At 56.6% G+C, this 12908-nt stretch overlaps 1 protein-coding gene across 1 annotated transcript in view; it reads right to left on the bottom strand.

Annotated features, from left to right (window-relative positions):
* ACOT7 (acyl-CoA thioesterase 7) overlaps window positions 1–12908 on the bottom strand; it is a 91891-nt gene that overhangs the window by 35032 nt on the left and 43951 nt on the right. Inside the window, exons 5-6 of the mRNA XM_025048535.1 lie at window positions 9777–9891; window positions 4561–4647 (exon numbers count right to left, since the gene is read on the bottom strand). Coding sequence (XP_024904303.1) covers window positions 4561–4647; window positions 9777–9891 — 202 coding nt within the window. The remainder of the gene's footprint in view (window positions 1–4560; window positions 4648–9776; window positions 9892–12908) is intronic.

Raw genomic sequence — 12908 nt, 5'->3', positions numbered from 1 at the left:
GAGGACGTGACATCACACACAAGACACGCAAGAACTGCAAACCGCACAGAAGAGTGGGTTAAGCAATGAGAAGTCAGCTGGAAGACGAGGGTGGGGCGGGCTGGAGGCCAGGACAGGTAGCGAAGCTCGGTTAGAGGAACAGGCAGAAGTGACCAGAGTGGAGGGGAAATCAAGAGCGATCAGGCCCACGGGCCATTATCCCACATCCCCGGATTTCTGAACAGAAACCTCAGATACTGGAAGATGATGCAGTGATGCCTGTGTCCCCAGGGAGGATGCCGTTCCCAGACAGGAAACGTCTCTCTCTCTCGGGTATCCGTGACAGAGAGCAGCCATCGGTCCCCCGTCTTCTACATCAACTCCAGGTTTTAACAGACACACGTCTGCACAGCCAGACCCACCCTCAGCAGACGTGGCCATGTGGCTTCGTCAGGCCAACGGGATGAGAGCACGGTGCGGCTGTAGTCTGCTGGGGTGTCCGCCACGGCCTTTCAGGCTGGGACCCTGACACAGGGACATGCCATCATGTGCCACGCAGAAGGCAACCCCCAGGGACCGCACGACGGGAGGAGGAAGCCTGGGTCCCCAACAGCACAGCAGCCAGGTCAGCCCTGGACCGTGCACAACTGCATCGTCACACGGGACACGGTACTCGTCTCTCCGGAAGTCACTGCTGGGGCCTTCATCACAGCAGCAGAGCCTTTGCCCTGGGCAATACACCGCCTTCTGTAGGGAGCCACTGGAGGACCTGCTCCAGCAAAACTAGCCAAGAGGACAATGCAAGACACGTGAGTCAGGGCAGCCCTGGTGGGGGGCAAAGCTGCCCAGGAAGGCAGTGCAGAGCAGTGCACCCCGAGAACGTGGAGGAGGGGTGGGGGCGGATCTCTCCAGGGGGACGTCGGCACCGGTAACCGTCTGGCAGGCGTAACTGTGCCGAGAAGCGTTTCACACGGCTGCTGGAGGGCGGGGGACCTGGTATTCAGCGTGTGGCAGCAACACCACACGGGCGGCCCCCTCGTGGCGCTCGGCTCGGCACCCAGGCGTGTACCTGAGCATGCGCCGGGGGCCGAGGCGCGCCCCAGCAGCGGCCGCCAGCGCTGCGGAGTGGAATGGCCAGAGGGAAGGGAGGACAAGCAGTAGCCCTGTTTTGTCAAAAGCCCTCTGGACGACTCCTGCAATGCTCTGGTTTAAAGTAATTTGAAAATAAAGTGCCAAAGAAAAGCCCAAGGCTGCCAACCGCTCAGAAGAGAGGAGCTCCTATTTAAGGTGCCGGGGGCCTGCCTGAGCGGGCCCCACGCGGACCCCCAGCAGGCCTCCTGCTCCCGAGGTCTGGCCACAGCCAGCCGGATTTGGGGGGCCTTTCCTCTCAACATCCAGCTGGCCGTGAGTGGGGACTGTCCCTCGCAGGCTGGGAAACGCACGTGGGAACAGCTGACAGGGGGCCAGGCAAGGAGAGTCCCAGAGGAAACAAATCAGAGCAAATCACATCTTGGGAACTAACAGAAAGAGAACAAGACCTTCCAATTTACTAAAAAGCGATGTTTGGTGATACAGCTAAAATTTGAGACATAAAAGCATCTTTGAAAACAAACATACCTGCAAACAAAAATAATGAAAAGTAATTTTTCTATTTCAGATCATTTTTTTTTTAAGTATCATTCACCTCATTGCCTATTGGATTCTTTCACGATCCGAGTTATTTTTATCACTGAATCTCAGGTCCTCTGGGTTTGTGCCACCTGCAAAGACAGGTAGCTTTCCTTTCTTGCTGATTCCTGTGCCTCTTATGTTTTCCTCTTGTTTAACTGCAGTGGCTAAAATCTCTAGAACAGCGTTAACTAGCAATGAAAGACTGGATGCTTTCGTCTCACTGCCGACCTCGGGGACGGCCCCCCAAGCTCCCTCTTCCAGCGAGACGTGTTTTGTCACGTTCAAGGAGCACCACCAATTCTTATTCTTGCCGAATGTTTTTTTATCAGGGGTGGGTGTCTGGGTGAGTTTATAAGGTCGTGACTTGCATGAACCTAAACACACCACAGGTATGGCGGGTCATCCCTCAGGTACAGCCAACAGTGGGGGAGGGGAGAGCAGAGGGGGAGCAGCCTTTTGGGGCTGAGATCCCAGCACTTGCAAGGGGAGGAAGGGAGGACCACGCACAGCTCACTCAGGACTCGGGGAGGCAGGAGCCCAAAGCCAGGCGGGCACCTCTCCACGGAGACCCTCACACTCAGAGCCACAGGGATGCGGCCGGCCGCCTTCCCGCACACCCAGCGTCCTCCGCCGCCCTTGTTCACTCCCTGCGCCTTTTCTGTTCCCTCAAGGAATCATGGGAGTCCTGTCCACGTGCCCAGGGAAGGAGGGAAGCCCTCAGGTCTGACTGCAGCCCCGGCGTCCATCTGTGATTTCCAGCCCTTCCCAACACGTTTCACCCTTCAGCATCGCCAAGGCGCGCGCGCGCGCGCGTGTGTGTGTGTGTGTGTGTGTGTGGCCAAGAGTTAGTCCTCATGATCAAGACTATCCAATATATGAAAATCACAGAAAACGAGGCACAAGAGTTGTTTTCGGAAGACATGCACGTGGGGCAGAATCGCATAAAAGCTGAATCCGCGTGCACGTGGGTCACCACGCCCCCCTGCGACCAGCGTCCACTGAACTACGGTTCAGGGAGGACCTGCTGTCGGGCGACGTTCAGTCCCGCTCCCGTCGACAGAATTCTCGCCACGGGAAAACGCAGTGGAGCCACAGCCCTGGTGTGGGCGCATGCACTGTGAGAGACGATGGAGTCTCGGGTAATGATTAGGCTTTTTCCCCTTAATTTTGGGCAAGAGGCCCTACTAAAATAGGCATTAATTTTGTAAAGTCATCGTACACGCTTCCAAAGTGCACATTAAAAAAATGCGCCCGCACCGAACAAAGCAGCTCGGACTCTGCAAACGTGAGGATGCGCCGCTAATTTCTGGGGGGTTCCCACAATTTCACTGTCGCCTCAGCTTGCGAAGATTAAGTGTGGACTTTTCACCCAGGAGCGAGCGATGACGGAAACGCCACATTTCACGAACATGAACGTGTGGACGAAATAAGCAAAGATTCTAGCCTGACATTTCGCACATTTCAGGCAGAATGGAGCTCTGTGAGGCTCAAAGACAGTCCTTAGCAGTTACAGAAGCCTGAGCCCCTGATGGTTAGGCTCAGAAGAGGGGGCTGCCCCCCATTTCCGTGAGGGAGACAGGCCTGGAGAAGATGAACAAGAAAGCGTATGAGGCCATAGCTGTACGAGGCCAGAGCTGTCCCCAAGGCAGACACCCTGATTGTCACAAAAGTACTGTTTGCTGTAAAATAGAGCTTTCCTTGGGCAGGACCCGAGTCAAGCGGATCTAAGGGTGCTGCAGCCAGCATCTAGTTAAAAGAGGAAAGCAATCATGAAATTGAAAACAGAAATACACAAAAGAGGATTTGTTAAAAAAAAACAAAAGATGCCAACTTTCAAAGCACATCTCAAATCAGGGCCCATTCTCCAATTCCGACAGGCCCAGGGCGCACCTTCCCCAGCTTCTCAACCTGAGCGTGACCTGTGCCTCTCATTCACGGACGAGCTTGCGCAGGGGCCTGACTGCGTGTGAGGCCCTGGAGCCAACACGATGGATGAGACTGGGCCCTGCTCCCGACGCGTCCCTTGGGGACCCTGCAGTGTGGTGCCCCCAGAGCTGGGTTTCGAAGGGTGAGCAGGAGTTTCCTGAGTGGAGAAGCATCCCAGGCAACTGGAAACAACAGTGCCAATGAACGACACTGCGCAAGAGCCTGTTACGCCCGGGGAGCGAGGGAAAAACAGCTCAGGACACCGAGAGCCCACGCTTCCAGCACCCACACGCACCCTTCCGACTTCGGCGATCGTCCGTACCACCTCACCACGTCTCGCCTTATGGTTTCCTTTCCATCGACTTGTTCTCTAAAGTTTACTTCGACCTCATCTAAGATGATAACGTCCATTAATTTGTGGGCTTAATGTACTAAATTTTCCCTAGATCACAAAAAAAGAATTACACGCTATTAAAGTAAAAAAGTGTCCTTCCGTGAACCAGGAGCCGAGAGCTCGCGTGTTCCGGCCACGTGCCTCAAGCTAAGAACTTCAAGGCCTGTGTCGTTTGAGCTGGAACTTGACCGAAGGAAAAAGCAAATGCCAACATCAGCGGCAAAAACGTCTTTTATTAGCAACTGTCAGTGGGTCTTGATGTTACTCCCTGGGGACGTCAGCATCCCCCACCGCCAAAAGGCCCTGCCCTGCCCCCCTGGGCAGCCTGAACACCTCCTGGCTTCGCGCTCCCAAGGTTGCAAGTGACCCTCTGGTTAGAAAGCCTTCCATCCAGCTTTCGCTCCAATTTTAAAAACAGGCGCCGACGGTGTTTCAGTAACTTATCATGCAACCCTTGAAAAAAATCTAAGCGTATGCTCCATTAAGCACAAGAGCCTAAACTGGGTCAGACAGCAGCACGCCTTCCCAGGCGATTAACGAGGACCTGGCAAGCGGGAAGGGAACGCACGGTGACAGGCTCTCCTCCTTACCTCCATGCACGAAGCCGTGCAGCGTACAGTCCGAGGGCCCCACCAGGTAGATCAAGCTGGACTGGCTGTAGCTGACCGTGTTCGGCTCTGCAATGCAAAGCAGAGGGGTTAGGCCACGGGACAGACCGATTCCCACCCTGAATGGCGTGACCACGCTGACGCCTGCCGATGTTCGCACGGTCACCAAAGGCTGACCGACTTCTCTAAGGAAAACTGGCCTCCCGTTGGTATAGGGGATGGCTTTCCAGCATCGACCAGCCACTCTGTTAGTGGGTCACAACGTTACTCCCTGGAGACACCGGTGTCCCCAGCAAGGCCCTGCTCCGACCCACGGTCAGCCACGACACACCTCGTGGCAACAAGCTCCCAGGTTTCGAGGGACCCTCCGTTCATTAGGGAAGTCTTCCGTCTAACTTTCATTCCGAGTTCATAAACAGGCACCGACGGCATGTCAGCAATTTGTTACACAACCTCCTGAAAGTCTCAACTCATACGCCATTAAACGCAGTGGCAGGCCAGCCTCCCTGGACCCCACCCTGGGACACCTGCCAGTCCTCAGTCCCTGACCTGGCCCAGGGAGACACAGCGCCCAAAGGCGGCCAGCTTTCCCCTCCCACCGGGCAGCCCGCTAATCCCAGTTCATCTTCTGAGAAGGGTGATGCGCTCACTCAATGCTGCAGCTGAAATCTCTGTCGGAGGCTGCACATCAAACAAAAAGAAGGAACCCGCTAATCCCAGTTCATCTTCTGAGAAGGGTGATGTGCTCACTCGATGCTGCAGCTGAAATCTGTCGGAGGCTGCACATCAAACAAAAAGACGGAACGCCTGGCCTCCGGGGGAGATTGTCACACCTTGACCTGATTCCTGCGGCTGCGGGAACACCCATCCAGGGTCTTCTCGGCCCACTTGGTCCGTGTTGCGCACACCTCTGCCTTCCCCAAGCCTCTGGGCGGGGATGACACTCACCTGTTTCCTTCCTCGGCAGAAGGGGTGGCCCATTCCCGCCCCAGCAAACCCCGAGCTCTGCCAGGGCCAACCCACCAGGCCACCGCTAGGACACACTGCAGGGGGAGAAAGGTCCTTTCTATTTTGGGCCAGAGATAGAATGTCTGAGCAGCCAGGGCTGGTGGCGTGAGGGTGGCCTGTCCTTCCACAAAGCATGGGGCCTGACAACAACGTGGCTGGAGGACGAAGAGTCCCCCACGCTGTTTACATCTGTGTCCCACTCGAAAAAGACGGGGAAATAACTATTTCCCAGCGAGAACGGAAGCTGAGAGCCACATCTGGCCCCTTCCTGGGACCACTTCGGCCGTCTGACAGTTTTTACGTGTGAATAATGACAAAAGCATTTTTAAAAATTTCAAACAATGGAAAATTGCAGATAAAAATCTATGTCATGTTCAATACCTACTTATTCAAATCATAATCTGAAATAACTATCACAACCTAGTCAGAAATGCCCCGTTTCTGTAGTAATGCTTAAAAATATTAAGCGATGTCCGTGTCTAATAATTTAATATTCTTAGGACTGATGAGCTTTTAATAAGTGAAAGCACCAAGACCCCGATGGAGAATACAGCCATGCACCCCGCCCCCCGCTCGGCCGTGAGACTTTACCCTACAGGGCACTACATGGGTGGGGACCAGCTCTCGAGACCCAGGCGTGTGAGCCTCCCTGCTCTTCCCCTTTCGGGGAAACCCCAAAAGCTACCTATTAAAGGTGGGGAGCCACAAGACAGAAAGGGCCCGAATCCCCACCCCTGGAGGGAACTCTGATTTGGGCTCTGTAAGACACAAACCTCTACCGAGTTATCAGGGTTTTAGGGTTTAGCAGCCTCCATGACCTTGATGAACACAGTGCCTAATTTTGAACCTGTAATTTCAAAATGATGTCGAGAGCCTGAGTTAGATACTCGGGGCGCCACCAGGTGGGGTTTAGCCCGGCCATAAGCAAATACAAAGCTCCCCTCTCTTCTCTGGGGGAAGTTTCCGGCTCAGAGGACCGAGGCACAGGGAGGCTAAGTCCACAGAGGCAGAGCTGGGATCCAGACCCAGCGGTCTGACGGCAGGACCTGTGTGCCTGCTCCCCGGCCTCCATCCGCTCCTGCCCCAGATCGAATGCTGATCGGAGCAGGATGCTGGGGCCTGTCCAGACTCGGGGGAGAAGGCGCTCCGGCCCTGGGTGAGCCCATGACGGGCACTGAGCGCTCTCCTGGCCAGCCTGGAGCTGGTTGGCCTGATGGGTGTCAGCACGGCTCAGGAACCAGGGCTGGGCTGACTTCCGAAGACTCCAGCTCTACCGGCAGGGGGACCAGACCTCAAGGTGAACACCGTGCTAAACCCAGGGGCGGCGATGAGGGCAGGGCCGATTCTGTCATAAACCCAACAGCCCACAAAATGGATGGTCAGTCACATGGCCAAATAATCCATCCGCAGCTGAAGCTGGATAACTGACGGGCACGGATGAAAGCGTGTAAGGTAATCGTATGTTCTCTTGTCAGATGGAGAAAACAATAAGAAAAGCTAGGTTTTAGGAAACTCCCAGGCTCTCTGAAGACACCTGAAGGATAAGGTTGGCCCCTTGTGGGGGTTGCTAGGCAACAGCTGCAGACAGCTGAAATCTGGTTCTGGTTTCAAAGGGATGGAGGGCTGCAGATACAGGGAGACTTGTGGGTGGAGGGTGGGGAGCAAGGGCGAGGAGGGTGGCGATTCTGGGGCCAAGCCTGCCGTACTGGGGCGGGGAGGCGGTCCTCCCACAGGAAGGGGCTTAGGAAGACCCCCAGTGCCGAGGGCAGGCTTAACCCTTCACTCTGACCTGCTGTCCCCATCGACACAACCATACCCGCCAAATCCAGCCCATGCCGAGCCACCACGCAGGCTGAGGCCACCCCTGCTCTGGGCACGGGAGCCCAGCCAGGGGAGACCCAGCCTCACTTGCCCGGCCAGGATGATGCCAGTTCCACCAGGAAACTGAGGCCGAAAACGTAGAGAATGTCCAAAAAGACTAAAGAGAGAACAGAGAAGCGACTTCCTTCAGAAGTGTTTAAAAGCCAGCCCCTAATCCGAACATCTCACAAAGATGCACTTGTAGCGAAACACAGCAACATAAAAAATAAAGCCTGTGAAAATTTATCAAGAATTCTTGACGTTCAGAAGGCCACCTTTCATTAATATCACTGGAGAATACAGATTCTGAAAATTATAAATCAGATTTAATAATCAGAGAACAGCAGGTGGAAAGTAATCTCATTGGTGAAGGGATTATTGGTTAAAAACCCCGAGTAATTTTAGTTTCCCAGTCAGTCAGGCGTAAACCAGCACCTCGCCTCCTGGTCCTCAAAGGCCGAGACTCAGCCTTGGCCCCCTGGCGCCCTGGTGTCCACCCCAAGCCCGGGCCAGAAATCAGAACCAAGGAGGGGCAGGTCCAAGCAGGCCCGCATGCCACTCAGCACGGCTTCCCAGCCCTCTTCACTGCTGGGAAGCTGACACTCTCTCCCCGCGCCATCTCTTATAAGGACACCTGTCACAGGATTTGGGGCCCGCTGGGTAACGCGGGATGGCCTCATCCATCTCCGGAGCCTTAATGTGATCACATCTACAAAGGCCCTTTCTGCAAATAAGGTCGCAGTCACAGGGTCCGGGGATTCGGATGTGGACATTTCTTCGTGGGGGGGAGGGAATGGGGAGGCGCCCACTCCAGCTTCTGTCTCCTAGCACCGAGTTTATACCTTTCCTAAGACACCTCCAGTCCCTCGTGTCATTCTGCAGTCGTCCGGGCCCCTGCCTAACCTGTGTGCCCTCCTGAAAGCAGAGCCTGGGCTTGGGGTCGCTGGGGCCTAGTCATCACAAGAGACCGCAGGCCTGTCTTGGATCACCATTATAGACCGATCATCTTTTTATATTTTACTTTAAAAAGATACCAGCTTATTGGAGTTTCGTCAAGGCAACAACATTTTTATTAACACTGGCAGGAAATTTTTTTTTTTTTGGTGTTTGTTGAAAAGCAGATATACAAACAGAACAGAAACCACCTCTGCCCAATCTGCCGGCCTCTGCTCTGGGTACGTGGAGGTCGGAACACGGGAAGGGGGTGCAGAGCTCGAGGAAACTGAACATCTGCAGACTTGGGAGCAAGCGTGTAGGTCCCGCCTGAGAAGCCCAGTGGCCACGGCTGGACGGCTGAACTCAGTCCCCAGAGTCCTGCATGCTCGCCAGGGACCCGCTGCCCTGCACTCCCATGGGGGTCCACCAGCCCCCATGCCGTGTGGACCACACCGCAAAGGTGGGCGGGCCGCCAGCATCACCCAGGCCGTGCCCCGGAGCTGCCTTGGCCCTCGGCAGGAGCCCTCGAAGAACCCGGGGCCTGGGCCTGGCGCCCATCAAGGCAGCACCACCGAGAGGAAGGGAGTTAATCGGGCGGGTCCTCAGACAGCTGCCAAGGCCAAGTCAGAGACCCAAATGGCACCCGAGGCCAGGGCTCCTGGAGGTGTCCCCTGTGCTGCCACACAGAGGCAGAGGCACAGAGCTCGTTCTCAGGTCCTGCCCGCACTGATGACACGTGCTCACTGCGTGCAGTGGAGGGGTGACGTGTCGTCCCGGAAGACCCCTCCCAGGGCTCGCTGTGTCCCGAAGGGAACAGCCGCCCCAGAGGCCCCGCCCCAAGCTGCGTCTGCTCCAGGGGGTCCCGCGTCCAGGACTCGGAGGAAAAGGCCCCTCTGGGGGAAGAACACCCCCGACCCAGGTGGGATTTGGGGTGGATGCTTTCTTAAAGCTGACCACCTTGGATGACGGACAGGGAAGACGATGCCCTAAAGGCAGGCTGCGCACCCCGCAAAGCTTTCCTGCCCAAGTGGCCAGTCTATTCACCACGGCGACGGCTGGGTGGGCAGGCTGGCGAAAGACACCCGGGGAAGCCACTGCCCTTGGGTCGGTTTTTTATGAGGGGGAGATCCCATCACAGACACGTTCCTGGGTGAACCTGGGGACGCCAAGTCTCTGTGAACAGGTGTGCACCCCGCTGGGCGGCAGGCCGGCCGCACACACGCCACGCCCTTAGCGCCTGGCCTGACGCGTGCCCCCACAGGAAGAGCACGCGGGGTCCCCGGGGGCCGGCCGAGCCGTCCCGCCATTGGAGTTGGCCGTGATAATGGGTAGGGGTCTGGATGGTGCCCTGGCCCCACGGGGATGTCCATGAACCGGCCGCCGCCCTCGCTCACCTGGGTTCGGGACGGGCTGCACGATGTCCCCGTCCCTCCACTTGTTCCCCATGCGCTCCAGCTTCTGCGCCTCGTACCGCCTGCGGCCCTCCTGCTCCTGCTCCTGTCGGGAGTACTGCGGGGAGCAGACGGAGCGTCGGCCGGGGCCTGCGGCTCAGCACCCCAGTCCCGGCCGCGCAGCCCCGACCCCAGCCCGGGGCTCTCCTTTTTATAACGGGAACTGCTCTCTTATTGATAGTATGTATTCAATGTGAATGATAAAAACACAGAGAAGGTGAAAAGCTCAGGTAGTCCCCGCCGAGGTAAGCTGGGTCAAACCTGCCTGGAATTACTCTCAGACCCACGTGTACGTAAGCTCCGTCATGCTGTGAGTGACATTTCCTCCTCTGGCTGTATCCACAGAATTGACGTGATGGATCCACCACAAAGGGACATTTAGCTTGCTCTCGGTTTTTCACTATGAAAATATCATACCGACACTCTCGGCCACTTATCACCACTTCACACCGGCCCCATTCCCTCCCAGGATTCATTCCTGGGCACAGAACTACAGAATCAAGGCCACAGCCACCCTCCCGTTCCCCGAGTGCCCCCTGCACCTGGCAGCCTCGCTCTTCAGCCAGTCAAAGAGGCTGCACATTTATAGAGAACGTGCAGTTAAAGCTAAGAGCCCCCAAAAGCTCTCCAAGAAGTTAAAAATAAACACAAATATAAAACTTGGCATAAAAACTGGGGCTCCTGAGTCCTTTGGGAACAAAAGGGGGTGGTGGGCCCTCTGTGGGCTGTCCTCCCGTCCAGTGTAGGAATACCCCCCAGGGGCCCCGCACGGAGGCCCCAGGCAGGCCCGGGGCCCTCTTGATGACCCACTTCCCCGAGGCCCCCTCTCCCTCGCTGCTGACCGCTGCCCAGCTGCCCTCCTCTGCTTAGCTGACCTCTGCCCTTTCTGCCACTCGGCCAGCATTTCTGTGGAAGAGCCAGAGCTCCGGGCCCCTCACGCTCCACTCTGCGATCCGCTGAAGCCCTCCAACGCAGTCAGATTCATTTCAGACGGCGATTTCGGGCTTTCTTTCAAAAGCCACGTTTGAACATCCTGATTTCCCTGCTCGTGGCTCTACTCCAAATTTGCACAGGGTCTGAACACCGTTCTGTGGCTTAACTGCCCTTATCTCAGGCTTCAGAGCCCATCGCCAAAGGGGGCTGCAAAAGGACTCGAGTGGTTTGTTCAAAAGCAGCAAACCGTGGAGAGTGTCTAAGCTGCAGTGGGCAATTTAACCTCTTCCTCCACAAATAAACTATATCCTAATGTCCCACCACGCAAAGTAATGCCTGTGAGAGCAGTCTGTGCTGCACCTGGCTAGTAAAATTCGTGGCTGAACTTAAGTGTCCCCAAGAAATGCCTTTTAAAGAGATTCTGTAAAAGAGTCACCCTCCTTGGTCTAATAAAGCCTCGTCGTGTGCAGCACGCTCGTCCCCAGACGCTGCTGTCGCACGGGGACTGACAGGGGCCCCTGTGCCAACGGAAGAGACGCGGCCTCTGCACCGACGCGTCCCTGCTGGCTTTAAGTCGGGATTAAAGTCGCCAGGACATTCGGATGACGGGCTGGCACCCAGCTCTCGCCCCCAGGGCTCATCAAACCTCACGGGCTTAAAGCAGAAGGCAGCTCAGCCCGAACGTCCAGGACGACAGCCCATGCGAGCCTCTCCACTCAAGCGCATGTGTAGACTATGGAAAAAACCAAGTGTCCACTCTGCAATGGCCGCCCAGCCTCTCCGGGGCCACAACTGCCCCTCCTTTTCCCTTCAAGGGCCACTGAGGCCTCTGTTCCCTGGGGACGAAGGGGGAACGTTGTGGCAAAGTCCCACACAAGTGACACCGCATGGGGCGGGTGGCAGGGTGTCCAGAGGCACACAGTGAATCCAGGCACGCGCGCACGCGTGTGCAGGAGGAAGGGCGGGGAGCACGTGAGGGTGTGCGAGAGATGTGTGTGTGAGATCTCTGTGGGTGAGGCATGTGACATACGTGTAACATGTATCTATGCACGTGAGTGTGTTAAGAGAAACACACTTGTAGAGAGAGTAGTGTGTGTTCCCAAGTGACAGCTATCCGTAAAGGTGACAGAGGGTGCTGGAAAAATATACGGAGGCCTTGCGCTCAAGCCCCCAGCGGACGAGGGCGCAGGCACACCTCACTTCACTGCTCTTCACGGACGCTGCGTGTTTATCAATTGGAGGCGGGTCCCTGCACCGACAAATGGGTCATGATCCACTTTCCTGTAGTGGCCGGCACCGCAGCCGCAGCGCCCGAGGTCGACCTGTCCACGCCCGCCAGCGCGGGGCGAGACGCCAAGCTCTCCCGGACCGGGTCACGACCCTGGCCGCGCCGTGCCCACGACACAGACCCACGCTTCGGATCGACCGAAGGCTTGTGCGGGGGCCTCGCGTGTGTGGGAAGGAGAAAGCCCAGATAAACATGAGCAACGGCCGCAGCTGGGAGCTGCGTGGCTTCTCCCATCTGGAGCTCTCTGCTTCCGCTCGGCGGACCGATGCCAGCGCGCCCCTCCCCGAGGGCGACGATGCTGCTAATGTCTTAGCAAAGCCCGCTAAACAAAGGCAACCGAAAGCTACCGGCCCCGCCAGGACGCGGAAGGGAGAGCAGCGGAGGGGGCACGGGTGAGGGGGGGACAGGCAAGGGGACGGGACCATGGAGCCTGCCGCTGCCGCCCCTCCCCCACTGCCGAGACCCAACAGTGCGTGGCACGTGGGCCCTGAGAGCCGCAGGAAGCAAAAGCCAGAAATGTTCCTTTAGTGTCTCCCCCTTCAGATGTATCCAATGACACTGAAGCCAAATACACAGCCTGCAAGAGATTTCTGAATGTCAAATGAGTAAAATAACTGTGTCTGAGCACTGCGTGTGACATGGCTCATTTAGCACCCAGGGCTTCGCGGGAAAGACAGAAACGAGGGTAAATACGCTTACAATTTCCAAAGAGAGCAGTCGCTGTGCCTCGGACCCGCTCCTGGGTCTTGGGTCTTAAAACCCCCCAATTAGTGCTACTTGAAAGCGAGGCAATTTCTACTTATACAGCAGCCCGGGCAGGATGGGGGAGGGCTGGCGGGGGAGGAGGAGGGGAC

Source organism: Pteropus alecto, unplaced genomic scaffold, assembly GCF_000325575.1.
Source record: "Pteropus alecto unplaced genomic scaffold, ASM32557v1 scaffold125, whole genome shotgun sequence".
Classification (NCBI taxonomy): Eukaryota; Metazoa; Chordata; class Mammalia; order Chiroptera; family Pteropodidae; genus Pteropus; species Pteropus alecto.
The sequence above is the reverse complement of the archived record's forward strand: the minus strand, read 5'-3'. Positions and strand labels throughout refer to the sequence as shown.